The sequence below is a fragment of the Haliotis asinina genome, chromosome 10, assembly GCF_037392515.1.
Source record: "Haliotis asinina isolate JCU_RB_2024 chromosome 10, JCU_Hal_asi_v2, whole genome shotgun sequence".
Classification (NCBI taxonomy): Eukaryota; Metazoa; Mollusca; class Gastropoda; order Lepetellida; family Haliotidae; genus Haliotis; species Haliotis asinina.
The window spans coordinates 17,564,080-17,586,393 of record NC_090289.1 but is presented as its reverse complement, the minus strand read 5'-3'; the positions used below and the strand labels follow the sequence as shown (position 1 = coordinate 17,586,393).

At 39.6% G+C, this 22,314-nt stretch overlaps 1 protein-coding gene across 1 annotated transcript; it reads left to right on the top strand.

Annotated features, from left to right (window-relative positions):
* Nucleotides 1–3,333: 3,333 nt before the first annotated feature.
* Nucleotides 3,334–14,953, top strand: LOC137299039 (protein arginine N-methyltransferase 2-like). Its single transcript, XM_067831514.1, has 9 exons — nt 3,334–3,487; nt 4,192–4,365; nt 4,870–4,959; nt 5,926–5,997; nt 6,644–6,808; nt 8,616–8,791; nt 9,896–10,162; nt 11,589–11,751; nt 12,174–14,953. The coding sequence occupies exons 1-9, from the start codon at nt 3,371–3,373 to the stop codon at nt 12,210–12,212; spliced, it is 1,263 nt and encodes a 420-aa protein (XP_067687615.1). The 5' UTR covers nt 3,334–3,370; the 3' UTR covers nt 12,213–14,953.
* The last annotated feature ends 7,361 nt before the right edge of the window (nt 14,954–22,314 follow it).

Below are 22,314 nucleotides of genomic sequence, written 5' to 3'. Positions count from 1 at the left end.
TACCCAGACATGTAATCGTCGGTATATAATTATAAGTGTGTTCCCTTGAAGACCAGTTCAACAGGCATCGATAACATATTTCTGGGTGAGTCTGGAACTATTTTAGAAAACACATACAAAGATGGGAGTAACTTCAGGCAATTATTTTTCGGCTTACCAGACTCAATTTATGGTGTCGAGTTATTTAAACCTGTTGAAGAGAAGGTTCTTTTGTAAGTAGTCTAAAGGTCAACACTCTATATATTGATGCGGTTTTAAACAGTTTTTTGCCATTGCATGCAAGAACAGCAAATGCAATATGTTTGAGAATATTGGCTCCACTCACAAAAGGTTTAGACTCCAATCACTGTCAATCAACATCCATAAAGTTACTTTCCTTTGCACACATTGTGCCATTCTTGTAATTGGTATTTCAAACAAGCTTGTACAACTGTTCAGGCGACTGTACCCACTTTCTTCTTTGCTGGAATAAACATTCCAAACATCAGAAACAAAACACAAATAACAACAAACGAAAAACCCTTCATATTCGTTTTGTTGTAATGTAACTGCCCTGGGATTTCAAGATGTATTGCCTTATAACAGTCCAATACAGAAACGTAGCCTATGTTCTGTGGTCCTGGGTCCACTTGCACAAAGCGGTCTTTGATTCTAACTCCCATTCTCCAACATGGGCTTAAGACAGCGCTAAGATCACTTTGTGCAAGTGGGCCCTGGAACGTCTAAATCTATACTATTCAAGTTTCGCTGTGGCATTAATAATTGCTCCTATCAGGATTGGTAGCGGGATATTCGAGAATATTCCACGTGAAAACCATACTTGTTTCCGCTGTAAAGATTTTGTTGAAGACCAGGCATACGTCATTCGTCACTGTTCTGAATATAATGATATCAGACCTGACCTCCTGAATATAAATAACCAGGTAAACTTGGCCACCATCCTACACGCCGGTGATATTTGTTTTGTTTCTGTCAAAACCTGCCAAGGAATTCTATTGAAGCGTCGTCATGCGCTATGCATATAAGTCTTTTTTCATCCATTTATTGCATTTTAGTCTGTTTTATGGTCTCCCATAACTCCTGAGAGGAGTGGTGTTGGTTTTTTAATGCATTACTTTTTATGATATAATGTAAAAGTAGAGAAACAGAAATAAACGTTTGTCTTTGTCTTTATCTTTAACGACTCATTAAGCCCCAGAGCCACTTCACTTCTCAACACCTGAAACCTCACGTTGATTGCCTGGCTTATCAGCACTTATTTCCCTGGTAGGTTTCGGGGATGACAGGAAACTGTCAACTTCCAAGATATATGTTGGAAGAAAACAGGTGTATATACACATCATTGCATTGCAACGTTTTGAGTAATTTTATTGCAAGTTTCTCTTGTAGACCTCTGGCGGCTTGCACATTTACATTTTATCAACATATGCATGCATTCTTTGTATGTAAGAGATGAGACATGCATAAACAAATTGTCTCTCTGACATCATTGTGCGAGGTTCAAATCTACAAAGCATCTAGACAACGACATACTGCACAGAAGAATTTACTTTCATACCTAATTACGCAATTGCCGACACACTTCCAGGGTATAGAATTTTAAGGAAAGTACCAATACGCTAGTCTGTGACGAACATGGAACAGTTTTATAGCTTGGCACTTCGCATCTAGATTGAATGCACAAACATGACGTGGGATTAGGGCAGTAAGGTACCAAGTGCACTTTGGGGACATTTTCACTTTTTGAAGGATTATTGATTACTGTGATGTCATTGATATTCTGTATAATATTCATTATTCTGTATCTTCATTAATTACAGAGATATTTAATTATGTTAAAGGGTACGAAGTGCCACTTGGCCCTTTGCAGCTCTCTAACTTATTTTGAACATTCATAAAATATTGGGACAACAAGGTACCACGTACCACTTGGTACCTTGCTGTCCGGAATGTTTGAACAAATTCTCTTCATTCAAAATGTACCATCTACAAAACTTGATGTAATTAATAAATTAAGACGTCATTATGCTGGGTGTCAGCTTTATCATCTCAAGCTATCACTTAACAGTTTGTGTACTGTAAACATAAATCCACACCATACGTTGTTACTGGACATACATAGTGGTAACGATATATGAAATAATACTTAAGACAAATAGGAATAGATAGACTTTTTGGCGAGTTTATTTGTCCTCAGAGATCGAAAACACATTATGGTGTTTTTTCGATAAGTAAAACAGAGCGGTTGAAATCGAACCATTCATTAGAGATATTAGTTATTTTCATATACATTTTAAGCACACAACTAGTACTAACATAAAACAAAATAATGTGTTGTAGTAATAAATAATTATTGTATTGTATAAATTTGCAGTTGAATCCTCCCAAATATTTATGAAGATTAGCGCGCCCTTGTTTATACTGAATGCAAACGAGGTTTATAAGATTACACATGTGCATATATGTTACAGAGAGGGGCATGACTCCATAAAGCAAGTTCTCCAATGATATAAGAGCGTATATGTTTAAATTTATTTCACTGTTGTCACGGGAGAAGTCTTCCATCAAGGAGGTGACTACACAGGCATTCTGCCTGGAGGCTGTTATTTCAAGGTTGAAAGAGGTGTTCAGTTATCTCATTACCGTATTCTGATTGAATAATTATATGCATGTGTATCGATACCGTAACTGATACGCTGCCCAGCTTTTATTGACGATGGACTGAGTTCATTGATACATGTGAAAATTATACCGGATTTGATAATTACGGGGATCAAGTACAAATGTTTTACACAGTGCTCATGTAAACTGCATAGAAAACTGACAGTTCAAATCAACCTGAAACTGCTTGAACAGAGAGGCTTGGAATACCGTTGAGTGGTTTACATGTAATAATATATGATAATACTTCTGTCCATGTCTAAGAATTGTTTGAATTACCAACTTACTGTGTTTTGTAACAAACGTAGTAAAAGATTTCATTGTTGTAATAAAACTAGTACTGATATGTACATATATACGATGCAAACGCGCGACATATCATTTCAAATTCGATTAAGCAACATTATCAACTTCTGATTATGGAAAATAGCCTGCTAAAATTCAGTAAGCTTTAAATTAGTAAGTTCATTTAGTTTAATCTATTCGGGATGGGATGTATAATTATTTGTGTTTGTACAATAAATTTCATTATATGAAACATGACAATGTAATAATAATCAAAAGTATATTCAAGCGATTCTGTGGATCCGCCTATACAAGGTATGGACCCACGACATGGAACTGATCTTAAAACTGCTCGCTTCAAGCCAACGGACGTTCAACGTTAGAGTTACCCCCCTTAGAATCCTCCACAACCCCCTCAAGCCACATGGAAGGCGGTTCGCTGGCATACCAACAAGATCAAGATGTAGAAAACGACACACAGTGTCAGATTGCAGATCTTGTGTACGCTTTGTCCAGTTTCAAAGGACTTGGTCGTGACCAGGTAGCTAATTGTTCTTGCGACGACAGGAATATGTAGACTAATGAATTGTATTTGCGAACAAGGAGGTGATTGTCTTATGTCAGTTGACAGTTTTTAGTGTTCGAGAGACATGTTTGTATTTCGTTACACCAGAAACACAATCACCCAAACACTATACAGTTACAAAATTACTTATTAACATACTACTTCATCGTTAGCTCAACTGGCATCAGTGGTTTGACAAGTGAAGATGTCGGTTGTTCTTTTAGTACCTCCATCAGGGCCATCATGTGTCAAAGCTCCAGAATGTCTAATGTGATAAACTTGGTTTTAAACTTTGATTTAGAATATAGGCAATGCCTGAAAGAGAAACACTTTTATGGGGAACTTTAGAAGAAAGGATCATGTTGTTAGTCATAGTTTTGTATCTTCAGGTGTTTCTGTCCTATTATCTTTTCATTCTTATAATACAAAATAGAACACTGAATGAAGGATTCAAAACACATATTCTGGTCATTGTTGCATGTTTCATGTATTTTGTGGGGATTGTACATTAAGACATGGCATGAGTAGGATGGCTACACAAACCTACCCCACCAGCCCCCACATACTGGTTATAGGTGATGGTGCATGACATGTGTCCAAACTGAGTTACTTGTATGTGTTTTCTAATTAGCTTGTGTTAATACCTTGGCAGCTAACCAGCACCATATTTTCATTTTCAGCTCTCTTTCACAACTGGCGATAAGATCTGTATTCTCACGAAAACTAATGATGACTGGTGGTGGGGGGAGAAAGATGGTTGCCAAGGTTATGTACCTGTCAATCATTTGACCTATACATCAACACAAGAAATATTCTGGCAAGATCAGGAATATTTTGGTAACTATGGTAGCCTGGTAAGATTTTCCAATTTGTGACATTGGTCTTCTGCAAGGTCAGCGCATTTTGATAAGAGTGTTCGACACCAAAGATTGTCCATTTTAGAATATTCTCCAAATACATGATGGCATTCTTGGTAATGGTGACAGAAAAATACAAGAACAATTATTAATTATTATTAAAACTTGATTTAGTGATGGAAGTAAAAACATTTGATATTATTGCATATGGTAATTCTTAAGAAGCAACCTTAAACTTTCCAAGTCAAAAGCTTGGATTCGAACCACAGACCTGATCCAAAAGAGGGATGGCTTGTTCACATGACCATAGAGGTTAACCCCATTTGCAAGCTGACATGGTAAGGATGTCATCTGCAGAATGACTCCACACCTTGCTCCACTTACAAAGATTTTCTCTGTAAAAACAAAAATATATATATCGATCATGATGTGTGAATCAGTGTTAAATGGACAGAATCATTGACAGGTACTTGAAATAATTATTTACCCCATCTGTTCCAGAAACTGCATCATGAAATGCTTAGTGATCGTCCCAGAAACTTGTGTTACCAAAAAGCCATCCAAAGGAATGCAGAGTACCTCAAAAATAAGGTCAGCAGAACATTTTCAAACTACTTGTGTATCAAATGAATGACGTAGGTCTAGGTCTGTAGTTTAACTGTCTGTTGGGATTCACTGGCGTGCATGTGAAGGTGTCTCTGGTCTTGTGGTGCTTGAATGGGTCAGTCATAGTTAAGTCACTGTATTGTTCCTATCAGTTCTAATCCCTTGGTACAATGAAGATCAAGATTAGAACTGGTCTTCAGTAACCCATGCTTGTCGAAGGAGGTGACTAATGGAATTGGGTGGAGAAACTTTCTGACTTGTTTGACATGACAGATTGATGCTCATGCTGTTGATCACTGAATTGTTTGGTTTACAGACTGCCTCCATGTTTGTGGAATATTGCTGAGTGTGATGTTAAACAACAAACCAATCATCCTAATCCCTGAAAACATCTATAACCATATCACCTATTACTATAAGCAGTTGTTATTCAAACTTCTTTATTCTCCTTCAACCACCCAGCAGTGGTACAAGAGTACAAAATATCGGATTGCATAGAAAATGACAAGATGGGGCATGGTTAGTGTTTAAAGTGTGATAGTATACTAGTAATAAACACTGAGAGCTTTTTTCAATTGTGATGTTTTCTTTGTACACATTAGGTGTTTGAATGTAGCCAGATTTTTCCATTTAAGGTATTGCGAAGGGATATATTTTAGTCTAATATCGTTAAAGTAACTACATCACAGTAAATAATGAAGTTTATCCGCTATTGCAGAGGCGTCACATAACTTATATGTTCTATTACTATTAGCACTGTGGAAACTTTCCTTTACATAGTGTTTGATGTTTTATATTATAATAAGTCTATGTTTCGTATACATTCCTATCTTGTTCTGGATGTTGGTGCAAGTTCACAATCAATCAGTCATTTGTTCTAGGTCAGATACTGATGTACATGTATCAAGTGTTGTCATGTTGAAGGTTCTAATTATATTCTTCTGCCCACAGGTAATTCTGGATGTTGGCAGTGGGTCGGGTATTCTCAGCCTTATGTGTGCCAAGTACGGAAATCCAAAGAAGGTACACAGATACTGTTTGGGACTAAGTAGCTGTAATACCAGAACCATTATTGCAGTAATTAGTGATTAAAGGTCAATACTTGCAAGATACGAAGTCATAAATATCTAGTCATCATGTTACCTGTTCTTTTTGCCTAAATATTCAGGAATTAAACATGCATATTAGCACATTGTTCAGTGTAATGGAAATGAGATGTTTATCCTGAAATCTTACATGCTTCACTCCTCATGCCAACATGTGACACTATTTCATTCTACCCTAACAGTGATATTATGAGACTGTTGCTAAGATCAGGATTGTACCAAACTAACTTGTTACTTAGAGACTGTGGGGTAGTGCAGTGGTTGAAGCATTCACTCATCACACCAAATACCTTGGTTTGAATCCACACATGGGTACAATATGTGAATCCCATTTCAGGTGTCCCTCGCTGTGATGTTGTTGGAATATTTCTAAGAACTGAGTAAATCTAAACTCACTCACATATTACATCAGACATTTTTGGCATTTTCCCCCTCATTGAAATGCTGGATGTGATGTTTCATTCTGATTCTTATTAGAAATTAATGATGGACTCTCATACAGCTATATTTAAATGACAACACTCTGTGACAGTTGACACGGTGCAGTCCTCTGTGTTTGACAGGTGTATGCTGTAGAGGCCAGTGATATGGCTGAGAAAACTGAAGGTGTTGTGCGTGACAATGGATTTGAGGACATCATCAGTGTCAAACACAGTTACATTGAGGATACTCAGCTGGATGATGAAGTTGACCTGATCATTTCAGAGTGGATGGGCACAGTCCTTTTGGTATGTCATTATTAACTCAGCTCTGTTCTGAACTTGAACCCAAACTAAAGAACTACTTGTTTCACTTGACCTTTTCTCTTGCAGTGTGTCTTTTGTTTACCATATGTCACAAGATGTTGATTTGTTTAAATAATTGATGTGACCTGGCAAGAGTTAGTCAGTTATTTAGTGCTGTGGTTTTTGAAACTTCAATTAGTCTTGATATAGCAGCAGACGTGTGCGATGTGGCTAACCCTCTGCTGTCTAAGGGGCCACAAGTTGCAATGCAGAGTTACCTCCCTTGGACATGCCAGCTGCCCAGATTGCTAGATTTGTAAGCACTATACATGTGGGTTTAGCCAAAGTGATCAAAGTCCGAGATCTCCTTCCCATCAGACATTCCTTCCACATCAAGCTGACATACTGAATTAACTGTATTACTGAAGGCAGCTTTAAGCCCAGATGTCCATGTTGGGACGTCATCATTCAAGTTGCTTCTTGTTTGTGTAAACAGCGGCATCACATCTTGAATCAGTATCGAGGAGTACTTATTGAGGGGTCTTGTCATCATTTGGTGTAAGGAAATTCTCATTCATCTACTTTTAATATGACAGGCTGTGACAGCATGAAATGTATTTCCAACAAACATCTTAAAGGCAGCTTAAAGGCCATATAGATCTATCTGTCTGTCATCAGTGTAAACATGGAACTACAGATTTTGAGATGTCATAATATCACTTACAGGAAAAGTGTAAACAATAGAGGCTAACACCGATCAAAGGCGGAAGCTGGAGGTCAGCTACATTTGTGCAGATGTTTAATAATGATAATGATATAGTTTTGTATCCCGCTAGCTTCCATAAACTTGTGTATGCTCACAGGGGTACATAGTTCAGAGGTCATAGTGTTCATGGAATTCGAAGATGTTTAGTTGGGATCTGAAAGACTCAAATGAAGGAGAGAGTTAGATGTTTAGAGCCAGCGTGTTCCAGGGTCTTGGGGCATGAACACAGAATGACACAGAATGAATCAGCAAAGCTTGTGAAGTTGTACTGAGGAATAGACAGAAGGTGGAGGTTATCTGAGCACAGTGAATGTGGGGACTGGTGGTGACTGAGTAGACAGGATAGGTGTGATGGAGCACATCCATCGTAGCACTTGTACATCAGTGATTGAAGAACTGGAGTAATTGGCGAGAATTTGGACACTCTTGACAGCATCCATGCTACAGTGTTCTGTACTTTCTGGAGCCTTTGTAGTAATGATTTCTTGATTCCAAAGAGGATGCTTTTGGCACAGTGTACCCATGAGAGGACAAGTTATTGGACCAAGGTTCTTGTGGCTTCAGTAGTGAGAAGATGCCGGATCTGGCCGATGAATCTTAAGTGAAAGTAGCATGTCCTGCAGAGACTGTCTACTGGCTTCTCCATTGTGAGCAGTGAGTCTAAACAGACACCAAGACTCTTAACTTTGATTTCAGCAAGTCCAATACTAACATAAGCCTCATCCACTAACTGAAGTTGACGCTTAGGCCCTGTCAGTGTAGCCTTGATCTTGTCGTCATTAAGTTTGAGTTTCCTACAAGTCATCCAAGCCTTAATATCCAATATGATCTTAATTTTGATGTTTATTGTGTAAGAATGATCTGATCTAGTTAGATGCCATTCTGGTTACTCCAGTACATTCCTCCAATACAGCAAGAATACTACGGTGACCAGCTTTGAAAGTAGCAGACAGAATACCAACATGAATCCACCATCAGTGTTGACAGGTTTGGGAGATATTTGTCATAAAATGGTGATATGTAATGCCACCTTTGCTGTTTCAGTTTGAAATGATGATTGAGTCTGTGATCATTGCCCGTGACAAGTTCCTGAAATCAGAGGGTGTGATGTGGCCGTCGCGAGCTAGTCTGTACCTGGTGCCCTGCATGGCTCATGACAAACACAGGGATCTGGTTCAGTTCTGGGACAACCAGTACGGCTTTGACTTCTCATCTCTCAAGTAAGAACGACTATCTAAAAGCTAGGTTAAGCAGAAATGAAAAACGTATGTGTACAAGTTCAAAAGTTGTTGATTGACCTCTGCGGTTTGCTTTAGTTGCACACATTTATTACTGATGGTCAGATTTCATGCTGACAAAGTGATCCTGTTTCTTTCTTACATCACCCATTTTCAATGCTCTCTTTGAAGTCAAATAGAATACAAAATACATGACACATATTAATAACATTCACTGTTTAGAATTCTATGGGAAGTTCCCCGTCCAGCCATATCATCTGCTGTCATTGACATTTTTATTTTTAGTGTTATTTTTAGTGTATGCTTTTAAGTCTGTATTTTGGAACATTTACTTGTAGAACTGAATTTCAGAAAGGGCATGTTACTACAGTTGTCTTATTCTTAGTAAGTCAGCAATGGTAATTTTCAATGCCAACAACCTTGGAATTCTGGAGAATGTTTTGGAAGATGTGTGAATAAGAACACTGCTGTAACTTTGGAAAGTGTTTACCAAATCACCTATTTTCAAAATTATCCTGTCTCACAGTTTGTACTCTCTTTCTCTCATGATCGACACCTGAGTGGTGACATTCACCTGAACACTACCCACTACAAGAGCTTGTTTATTCTAAAGCTGCTGTGTCTATAAATTCTGTTACATCCTCACAACCTAACCAGATATCAAAATTGGATACCAAATGTTCAATCACTTTCCCTTTATATGCAGTTCACTAGAAATAATAGAATTACCCATACTGACAGTGTTTACATTCGTTATGACTTCTGGTGTTGGGAGTTACCTTTCTTTGACCATAATTGCTTGCTAGCCCTGTTAATGACACCAACGGACAGTTGAGACAAGACAACCTGTGTCTAATGTTCACACTTACTGTCATGTTTTCCATCATCTCACAAAGACCAAGTAGCTTGGAGTTTTGCCAAATGTTATTATCCTGTATTAATACTGTACTCTACTTTGAATGTACTTTTATTCTGTAACCCACTGAGTGTAATAAAGAAATGGAAAAAAAAAACTTAAAAAAAAAAATGTTATTATCCTGCTGTTTCTGTAACTTTAGATCCTGGAGTCATTGCTTGTGTTTTCAGAGGTCCAGCCACCAGTGAGTTCTTCGAGAAGCCATACCACAACTACATATTACAGAGAGAGCAGTGTCTGGCCACGGAGACAGAACTCTTCTCTCTTGATCTCCACACTGTCGTCATCGGCGACCTCGAGAAGATCACACAGCAGTTTGAATTCCATATCACGAAGGATGGCCAGCTCCACGGCTTCTCCACATGGTTCCAGACAGACTTCAAGGGACTTGGATCAGGGGTGAAACTGACCATTCTCAACACTGGACCCGACTATGAGTAAGTATAACCTTGCAGCTGATTGGGTAGTGTAGCAAAGCATGGACCTTTCCTCTATCAGAAATCAAACGCCTTGTCCACATGACCAAAGAAGTTAACACTGTCTGGAAGGATTATTTCTGACATTGTTTACTTGTCATACATTCCAGTAAACCTCTGTTCTAATATGGCCATATGTCCTGGTTCTCTTGAAATGCCCTAGTGGCAAAAAATTGCAACATGAATCATCTTCCTTCTATCCAATCAGACCATGTGTTACATGACTAAGACAAGCAATGGTAGGGCCACAAATGTCCTCCTCTTTCGGGAACTTCTGTTGATGTTTCATACAAGACATGTTGTCTGTTGTCAACAAGGGCAATGGAGACGCAATTGTCCCACCAGTATGTGACTGAGTTCTGTCTAGAAGTAATGTTTGCGCAGGTATGACAAGATAGTAAGGTATGACAAGTAACCTCTGTGTGAAGAGAATGGTCTGCAACCTGACATTGGGCGCCAGTGTAGCAGTCATAAAAGTCCTATTCAAACCAAAGACCATGAGGACTGAAGGTGCACATGACAATAGGGGTTAACTCTATCATCAAGTTGACAGGATAAAGATACCATCAGTGGGATGACTTCACACCCAGCTACAGTAGCTTTGTTCCTAGGTCACAATGGAGCATGAAAACGTTAGTGAAATATGTAAGAACTTTATGGATGACAACTTTTTAAATTATATTGTGGTGAAATGTTTCAGTATCAATTCTCATACCATTGTCAAGCAATTGTACAAATCGTATTCGGAGAGCAGTTCCATATGTGAGTTATCTCTCTTGAATCAACAATTGTATAGTTATGCCAAACTTTTATGCTTGTCTGACCATATACATATAGTCTTACATTGGTATTAGTTAGAATTGATCCTCAGTAACCCTTACTTGTCGTAAGAGGCAATTAAGGGGATTGTGTGGTCAGGCTCATTGATTTGGTTGACACGTCATCGTATCCCGATTGCATAGGTCGATGCTCATGCTGTTGATCACTGGATTGTCTTGTCCACTCTCAATATGTACAGACTGCTGCCATATAGCTGGAATATTGCTGAGAACTGTGTTAGACAACAAACGAAGCAAAGATATATATTATAATGGCTCATCTGCCTAGAGGACCGTCACATCATACATTCATCGGCTTACATTTATGGTATATTGGGTCTTAAACCTGTTGATTACCGCATTTACGGGACACAATTCCCCTTTTCCTCAAAACAACAATGAAGAAAATAACTTCCTTGGCGTCCTCCATCAGTGTAAGAAGTAGTATGTCCTCAGTGTCCAATGGAGCTCTATCTTACATCTAGTTCAGTTGTGGACCATGCTGACACATACAAAGACAGATGGCTTCAAGCAATATCTGTCACCTCCTTGCATATTTTCCTTTTCAGCTTGACACACTGGAAGCAGAATTTGTTTTTGCTGGACACTCCTGTGGATGTTAAATCAAAAGACAGGCTGGAGGGAGTGGCGACGCTCACACGACACCCAGAGTGGAGACGGCATCTTAGGTTTTGGCTGAAGTTTGATCACATCAGCAGTGAAACAAATCAGGTAAAATAGATGTACAGATTTGAAGGACTGTTTCTTCTATGGGAGGTGTTCCTGTTCTGTTTATAGTATTGTCTGTTCTAAGTTCTGATTACATCATGAATAACATTGTACTGTTATATTGTACTGTACAAATCTGTTAGCAGAGTCGAGGGTTAGAATTGACCCTCAGTAACCCATGCTTGTTTGAAAAGGTGACTAATGGGATCAGGTGGTCAGTCTCGCTCATTTGGTATGTCATCATATTCCCGTTGTGTAGATCTATGATCATGCTGTTGATCACTGGATTGTCTGGTTCCAGCTTCAGTTATTTACAGACTCAAGCCATATAGCTGGAATATTGCTGAGAGCGGCATAAAACTAAACCCGCTCACTGTAAGGCAGATATTTCATCCATTGAATAACTTACTTGTTTTATATTTCAGACTGAATCCCATGAGAAGGAGTTCCTAGTATGGAGATGACAAGGAAACCATGAAGATAGCACTCCTGATACTGCTCAACATTTTATCATATTTAGTTACTAATTGCATGTAACGTTTTACTGACATATTACTTGAGCTGACAATTGGCATTACTGATAGTGAGTTGGTGTTGTGTCCACAGTCAGGTGTTGCTGCGTGCCGCAAGTATCTTAGTGAGTGCAAAATGCTGCATCGTCTTCAAGTTTGCAGCCTTTTCTATTTTTATAGCAAATATAATTTAGCACCATTTTATTTACATGACCCAATGTTACCCTGTTCCACATTACTGACCTGGTGCTACACTGTTTCATGTGGATAATAACACTGGTCTTCGTACAAGACCACATACTGACACTGTTCTAATCTCAGGATCTGAGGGTACTGTGCACTTCATGCATGGCCTGGTGTTACCCTGTTCCACATTACTGACCTGGTGCTACACTGTTTCATGTGGATAATAACACTGGTCTTCGTACAAGGCCACATACTGACACTGTTTTTTCTAATCTCAGGATCTGAGGGTACTGTGCACTTCATGCATGGCCTGGTGTTACTTTGTGTGTGACATGATATTGACACTGTTATACACATAGGTATAACATTGTTCTTAGCACATGCTCTGATTTAACAGTATCTGTTTATGAAAGACCATAACTGCTTTTCAGACATGACTTTATTTTAACACTGGTTTACAGACATGTGATATTAACACTGTTTTATAGACATGATGTGATATTAACACTGATTTACAGAAATGACGTGATATTAGCACTGTTTTACAGACATGAAGTGAAACACACACACACAAAATATTATTCCTCAAATCTACATGAAAATGTTGACTTTCCTTTTAATGACTCTAAAAGTTTTTGTGAGCATTATGCTGATTTATGGAGACAAATACCTACCAAAGTAGGCAAGGCTGTGTGTCCAGGATTAAGCAACAACACCAACAAGTTCACAACTTCAAAATATGTTTAGCTCAGGTATCATCTGGAAAGATTCAGTATGTGTTCTGATGCAATGCATGCCATTTTCAACAACCTCTCATACTAACGTTATTGATTGTTGGTAGGGAAATAAGTCTCTAACAAACATGAACATCTCTATTATCTGTATTAATTCAGTAGCAATGTCCGTTTAATGATCTCGTATATTCATTGTCATTTTTCCATTTCAACGCTCATATACTTCATATCTTTAACTTGGTGAGGTTCAGAAAACTACAAAGCAGAAATAAAGGCTCTCATAGTAAATTATTCTTAACAGAAAATTCAAAGTAAATTACTTCAAAATTAACAGTTACAAATTAGGTGGACAAAATGTACAATTAACGAAACCTTCAGATGCTATTACCTTATTATACATTAATATGTATTGTTACAGCAAACAATGCTATGTTTGTGTTCTTGCCTAACAAACAAACAATCTCCAACATGGAGGCAGTGAAGTGGTATGAGTTCTGTGATTAGCATCACTAAGAGAAGGGGGAAGTAATCTTGTCTTGGCAATCCTGGTAATAACTTATAGAAAACTAATAACAGTTGTAACCTAGGTAGACTTTCTGAACCTCTTATATTCTTATGAACCTCTTATCAAATTATTTTAATATTTTTTGTACTTTGCAACATGCAATTATAACCTTTTTGATAAAAATAACATTAAAGCATGAAAGTATAAACTACTTGAAATAAACATTTTTCTGCATCAGCATGGAGTGTGGATCAAGTGGATGCAGGTTCCACAGATACTCATGATATACAGCAACCAGATACAGCATGATACAAGGAGATACAGCTAGATACAAGCAGGTGCAAACAGATACAAGCAGGTTCAGCCAGATACAAGCCAGTACAAGCAGGAACAAGCACAGACAAACAAATACAATCAGGTACAAAGAGATACTAGCACGTACAAGCAGGTATAAACCGATACAAGCAGGGTACAACCAAATACAAGCAGGCATAATCAGGTACAAATGGATACAAACAGATCCAAACAGATCCAAGCAGGTACAATCAGGTGCAAACAAAAAATGCAGGAATGAACAGACACGGTGTCACACCCTATTGCATTACACATTGATGGCTGCTTTGGCAGAGATGATGTATTTTGTGATTGAGATGCACAAATGAAGATGGGTTGGTGATGGATGCCTTACTGCATGATACATGAAACTGGTGTTCCAGTGCTATATCTCGTTTGTATTTGTGATTCAGAGTGTGGAAGTTATGTATGTTTGATCTCATGTTTGTAGTTCGGTCCATGAACTGTGTAAGGATTCTTCAGGTCTAAGAAATACCAGATTTTCATCCTTCCTTACAGAAATATATCATCTGGGGACATTTTATGACTAGATTTTAATGAAATGTCCAAGCGGTGTTGCATGTTTCATTTCACAGATATGATTCTGGATGCATGAATGCCCTACTGGACTGAGGGCTGTTGGAGAGTTTCAGCTAGTAATATGAGTAGGGAATGCAATACTTGAAGACAATGAGGCAGAGTCTTTGATAGTTAGGGTTGAGTTCATGCAGTGTAATAATTAATGTTTGTCTGCTTTTGGTTAATATTTACCTGTTTTACTGTGAGTTCTGAATCCTACTCCAGTGATTCAAAAGGCATGTGGAGGTTAATAGTAAGAAAACCAATGGGTGCTTCATTGTATTGTTCATGCAATAACAGTGTGAGGTCTGTACCTTGTTCAGATTGATTGATGTGCAATAAACTATTTTATCATAGTGTGTGGATCATCATTACCTCACACAAAGGACGGTGTGTGTGTGACCAAGTTCAGTCCTGGATGTATACGTTTGGACATTTGAAATGTAATGGAAGCGTTTTGGGTACGTTTTAACTTTATGAATGTCTAAGGTTGGTGGGTGAAGAACTCTCCTGTCACCATTCTGATACCACATGGGGATTTTCTTTACATTATGTTTGAATGTTCTCAAATTTTTGGACATTACATCAGTGCTTCTAATGTTGTTTTTGGGTTTTGGGCGTATAGTAGTCATGGAAAAAGAGTGTACGTTCATTCACATAGGGTCAGTTTGTGTGTGGTTTTCTTTGCACCCTGTCAGGAAGACCGTGGGTGGAAAGCATAAGACCTGGATTCAGTTCCTGCTTGTGTGAGACACATTTCTGGTTTCTGACCATCAGGGTATCTTTGTGTCACCCACTTATGATATGGCCTTATGGTGAAAGCGTTCGTTCATCCGGGGTTTGATTCCCCACATGGGTGCAACGTGTGAGGGCCATTTCTGGTGTCCCAAGCCGTTTCTGGAATATTGCTAAAAGCGGCATAAAACTAAACTCATCCGCATGTGTAATGCAGGTTTAGATGGGGATGGGGTGTGTGTGATGTTTAGTGTCGCGATCAGTATTTATAGATGAGGAACACTAGATCCGACCTGTATTTAGTATGCGTTATTGTTTACCGAGTACAGTTGAACTGGCAATTTCGCTCCGTGGGGAACCGACGCCATGAAATATTTCACTACGCGGAACTAGTAAGACTGGAGTTAAAGTTTCCCTGACAGCCTCTGAGAACAAAACTAAAATGAAGCCCCACGTAAACGTGAGGTAGTGAAAGTAGCACGAGCGCGTGGTATGAGCCGACTAAACTGATGATTAGGAGTGCTATGGCGTTTCACGAATGTCTAAACTGATTATTACTCTATCAACTACTGGTCTGTGTTCGTCAAATTTGATAAGCTACTCACTACGAAACATGCTTGTTGAAAAATCCTACTTACCTCACGTCGCATAATCAGTGATAGACCCCAGATGAACATTGCTCTTTCGGATTTCAAATGTTGAAACAGAATATGTTCTCACGAATTTGCCAGTGAAGGTTCAAAGATACATCTGCTGCTCCCCGATTACAATTAATTACACCCTTGCAGAGAGTCCAGTGATTTAGTGGTTGGTCAGGTTCTGTATCTTGGTGTCCCGTGAAGACATGGTTTAGAATTGATCTTCTGTAACTCAAGCTTACTACAAAGGCGACTATACTTGTCGTAAGAAGCGACTGACGGGATCTGTTGATCAGTCCCGCTAACTCTCTTGACACATGCCATCGGTACCCAGTTGTGCAGATCGATGCTCATGCTGTTGATCACTGGATTGTCTGGTGCAGACTCGATTATTTACAGACCGCCTCCATATAGTTGGAATATTGCTGAGTGCAGCGTAAAACTTAACTCACTTCATCATTGTTGAGTCCATGTCACCCTACCTCAATCGCGTTAATTCACGATATCAATCAATCAGCAGGTCCTACCGAGTCTTATAGCTCAAACACTGAGTTGAGCATTACAAACACATTCACAGATCACTACATGGTGAAAGCCCTGTAATAACTGCCGACCAATTGCGCTGACCACCGACCTCCATGCAATGCCAAGTATATATGAAGTTACTTAGGTTGTCAGTACGCCAGGCTTCTGTAAGGATGAAGTGTGGTGGTGTGGTGTGTGTGCTGACCTTATCCCAGGGGAAATAACCGGGAACTAAAACTGACATAACCCTTATACGCATCGAAACAGTTGCGTGGGTATAAAATGTGGGACTCGGCCTTTCTACCTTAAACAAATAATTATTCCCAGTTTATCCCAGCAAAGAGGTTAATATCGTGCAGTTTTACAAAGCACACCGACAAAGCACACAGACACAGAATGGAATTGTTCAACAGACGAAGTCGAAATAAACTTCTGTGCAGTAAGAAAACCCCTCCGTATATTTGTGATAGTATTTCCGATTTAACCACCACTGGTGGATGTTGTCTGTCAATCAGGGGAAAGTGATCTGAAGCCACTTTCTCCTGATTTACGTATTGTCATGTCTCTGGTGGTAGTACATAAAACGTAATGTAGAAGTCAGGAACTGTTAGAGAAATCTGTGGAATACACACTCATGTCTGTGTATTTTCAACAGACGGACCTGCAAAGAAGGACGTTTCACTACATTTCCTGCTGGGCACATGCTGCATATAGCTAAGATGGGTACAGGTGTGCTCTAAGTCTGGATAGGCGTGAGACTCTACGTCAAACTGATAAATAATGCATTTTGTCAGGATGATGATAACACGTTTAATGGCGGTGGACACCTGTATGCTTCACCTGAAGTGGTTCTTTTGACATCTTTATCGTAGCCCAACGCCTTCAGATGTTTCGATTTTATTCTCTCTATCCCCGTGGCGTATTGTGAGGATGGTGAAGCCCATTTCTAGTGTCTCCCGTTGTGATATTGCAGGACTGTTGCAAATTCGAAGGCGGCGTAACACTATACTTGCTCGTGAATAAGAACTGTGATAGAACTGAATCATTGGCACATGTGAATAAACACCATGTTCATAGGATTACTTTAGATAGCTATCGAGCTGTTTTAATGAGGCTTTATAACTCTTCCATCATTGAGGAATTTAATTGTCACAATTTCAATTTCAATTTATCACTTGATAATAAGAAAGTTGTCTGTAAGAGCTGTTATTATTTCAAGTCACAACACCTCACATGTCGAGGATGTTGAGCTACTTACCGGAACAGTGACCCGGTCATGCAAATAGGCAGGTCACGTGTCAAATCCTTACATTATGCTCGGCAGATCATGTCACGTGACTTCAAGCACGTGCATTTTGCATTAGTTAAATCCTCAGTGGTGGAAGAATTATGAAGCCCCATACCATATTGGAAAAGGATAGCACTTACAGTTTTAAAGTATAGTTACCAAACACCGTCCTGAAACATTTTCTGCCAGACTATACTTACCAGAAAACTATTTATCTCTGATCTCATCTTTTGGCATGGGTAGTGCTCTCCTCATCACTGTCCAAGTGGCAGTTGACACAATGGCAACTCATAGCATGTGCAGACTGGAAATGTGACCAGTGTGATGAAATGCATAAATAGAAGATTCCAACTTTCCGGACTCAACTTCCGACTCGCCGGACTAGCCTGCTCGTCTAGTTTCCACGGAAATACTGTTGGAACAAATATGGCTTCCTCGTGCAGCCATGACAATAGCATCATCATATCCTCATTAACGGAAACACCTGTCTTAATACTCTGTCGTCCTCATTGGACACCAACTGTTTGCTCAAGTTCGCGGTGGGGCAGCCTTGTGGTTGAAGCGTTCGCTTTGATTCCCACATCAGAACATACAGTGTGTGAAGCCCTTTTCTGATGTCCTCCGTCGTGATGTTGCTTTAATATTGCATAAAACCATACTCACTCACTGTTGTGAGTTTACAACGTATACTTTGAACACAGAGCGACAGGATGTATGGTCATCTTACTCTTACATCTGTGCTGTCACAAATACGTTGCGGAGTTGTAACCTGATTTGTACGTTAGCCCGATGTGAAGTCACTTGCAGCAACGAGATTTGCGGTGGTTGTGTATTGTCTGACTACTACAGCCCAGCAGTTGTGCACCTACTACAAAGGGCTGGTCAGGTCAGCGTTAAGCCTACCCAAGCTGAATCTGTGATATTTACTATCAAATGTGGAAACATGAATTAAATTCTTTGAGTGAATCTAGATTATATTTGCAAATTAAAGACTGTTTAAATTTTGAAAGGTATCTAGGACATATTCATATAATAAAATATTGTTACGGTTAATAATTTGCCGTGACAAAAAATATAAGATATACCTATAAACCAGCAAAATATACCACTGACAAGGCTAAAATATTCAATAATATGTATTGAGCAGACAAATAGCAAGGTACAACGATTAAACATAGAGGCTTCTAGTGCAGTGCCCCCGAGACAAATCTAACGTAATGTGTCACAAATATAATCTCAGCTCACCAAAGTCTTGGTTTTCCGTGAGAAACAGTTCTACTAAATGTTACACAGCGAACAGTCTTGAATGTAGGTCAAGTGTTGACTCCAGTATAATGTATGTCCGTACCTTTATATATACAGTCACTGATTCTTGAACGTTCGAGCACTGTGCCAGTCCCTTATTATTTCTCTGATAGATCATTGTATATCATTTTTATGTACATCCACAAATACCCACAGCTGTGCAATTTTGAAACGGTATAAACCGTTGTTTTTTGCCCATGTCTTCAACCCCCTTTTTCAACCTCCTGTCTGTCTGTTTTGTGGCATTTTTCTGATGCCTCTTCTAGTTAAGCAAGATTTGTGTGCTTGTAGTCCAATGGGATTGTTATGCTGAGGACACGAATTGCACACATATATATATTGTTGTTGTTCACGATATGTCGCCAAATATGTTTCCCAAGAACATGTTCAGACAGATCATGTCATTATTGCCCATTGTATGTCACAACAAAAAACCTAACATTAATTACCCCCCGACACAGTTACTGTCATCATTGGAGGTGTCCAGTTTGTAACTTTGTTGTGTATAAATACTGCCTATATGCTGATTTCCAAAGATAGAAATATCGGTATTTCAGATAGTATTTTATATATGTATTTTCATTAAAAAATAGTTCATAAATAGTTTTATAATGGTATGAACACGTGTTATCACTAGATGAATAGTTGAATGTATTTTACGTCAGTACGGGTCATGAGGCTGGGGCAAATGGACTTGGAGAGACATACGCGGTCTGTGTAGGTTACAATCCCTGACTAGGCCACGTATTGAGCCAGTTCAGACACGTACGACACACAACAGACGGACAGACTGTGTCTTCAGACAAACATATGCAGCTTGGCGCAATATGTTTAGGGGTCTAAATTGGACGCTACTAGTGGCAGAATCCATACACGTGTTCCTAGCCCCCTCACAAACGAACCCTAGAGCTTTGACCCAATCATTGTGATGGAAACTACCTTTTCCGTGCTTTATGAAGAGATCTGAGATGAGCAGAACAAACACTTCTGTTGGTCGTCCAGTTGTTGACCACTGACATACATACAAGTAAATACTTGCCCATTGGACATTCTAGCATGGCCATGTATCTTGTCGGTCAGTATAAAGTTCAGAAGGTATCAGTTCTGAGATCAGGTCACCCTCGAGAGTAATAGTAGCTTATTAGGTCACCCTCGGGGAGATCAGGTCTAGGACCAGGTCACCCTAGAGTGTATCAGTTCCAGGATCGAGTCACCCAGATCGTATCAGTCCTTGGATTAGGTCACCCCAGATCGCATCACTTCTAGGATTATGTCAACCCATATCGTATCAGTTCTAGGATCAGGTCACCCCAGAGCCTATCAGTTTTAAGATCAATAATTTGTATCAATTCTACAATCAGGATGCCCTACAGGATATCAATTCTAAGATCAAGTCGCCATAATGGGTATCAGTTCTGGAATCAGGTATCCCTACAGGGTATCGGTTCTAAGATGAAGTCTCCATAGACGGCATCAGTTGTAGGATCAGCTCACCCCAGGATGTATCAGTCCTAGGATCAGGTCATTATATGACTGAAACTACACTAGAACAGGATCACTCTAGTTTGATATTTAGGCAGGATAGTGTCATTCTACCCTGCCACACCAGCAGTTAGACGATTGCTATCGGTGATAGTTCATTAGCGGTTTGAATGCAAAAGTTGTGCATATTTCTGTCTTCTTATAGTTGTTGCTGGTAATGTATGTACGCTGCTAAATATAGCCTCTTGTGGTCACCTTACTGCCAACCATCACCCGGGGTGAAACTACGTGATTTAAACCCGATGATGTTTATCGCCAGCGAAATGGATATTTCATGAAAATCGCATTTTGCGTTCCTTATCATTATCGTAATTAACGTCTAAAAGACGAAAAGGATAGTCGCCAATGTGTCAGCATATCGCCCATGCACTTATCCTCGTCAATAACTAATCGTGGTATTCAATAATTGTCTTACAAGCGGCAAGGACAACAGTATCAGCAGTTATAAAAATTCTATCTTACTCACAAAACTGCCATTTAAAGAGTCAAAGTGAATATTCATGACGGTACGTTTAGATTTGCCCTATGTTCCCATATATATTCCTCCGCTCAGATGTTCCGAGTCAACGTTGTTTGTTCGATTGACCATACCGCAGTCATAATTTGCTTTTGTGGTCAAGTCACACGTTCTGACATTACCGACTGACGCGGGAAAATATTCCCAGCACACCAGAGTGTGTTCTTCCTCTACCACCACACCGTCTCAAAACAAACCTAACACTCAGCGTTTTCGATCGATGGGAGGAAGATCATTACATTGCAGCAGAAGGATACACGCTCCATACGCTAGCTTCTGTGTCGTCTGCCGCGCAGGCGCAGACGTTGCCACCAGTTCCACGCCCAAGGCAAGCGTGAGTAACAGTTGGTTGTAACAGTGAAAAAGGCGAGTGTGAGAATTTGCTACACCAGCAAGTTGAAGAAAGGTTGGCCAGCAAGCGACGAGCAGCAATATGTCGAGTCAATGGCAGCACGGACTATGCGGATGTTTTGACAACTGTGGATTATGCATTATTTCCTATTTTGCACCATGTTACAGGTTTGGGAAGAACGCTGAGGCGGTTGGAGATAGCTGTGTCTTGTGTGGCCTTCTGTTCTTAGTCCCTGGAGTTGATCTGGTGTTAGGAGCTGTGATAAGAGGAAAAATTCGAGAGTCTAAAGGAATCGAAGGAAGTTTTGTGTCAGATTTGATGATGTGGTGCTGCTGTCCATTCTGTGCTCTTGTCCAAGAGGCTCAAGAAGTGGATGGAATGGTCCCTCAGGCTATAGCGAGGGAATAACTCACCATCGTCTGCATGCCTTAAGAACTCCCGCCAAAATGCAAGTAGTATTCAGTCCTTGCATGCACCTTTCCATGAAGCTGTTAACGTGAGGTTCTTCTGCAAGACGAAATGAGTACTGTTTCAGTGTAAGCTGTCAGCCCTGTTTCAAGCTGGTGCTAGACTGTCGTAGCAAGCTACCATACCCTACCATGTATCCAGTCAGACATTATGTTCGCTGTATGCTAAATGATACTCTGATGGCACAGTTTCGATGCCATTTCGGACTATTGGTTAAACGGATCATTCGCATGTCACTGAACAGACTATATGTTAACCGGATCATTCGTATATCTCTGCTGATATTTTTGTAAACTCGTTTACAGGCCTGTCTTCGATTCAGAATGCAGACGATGACGTATGGTACT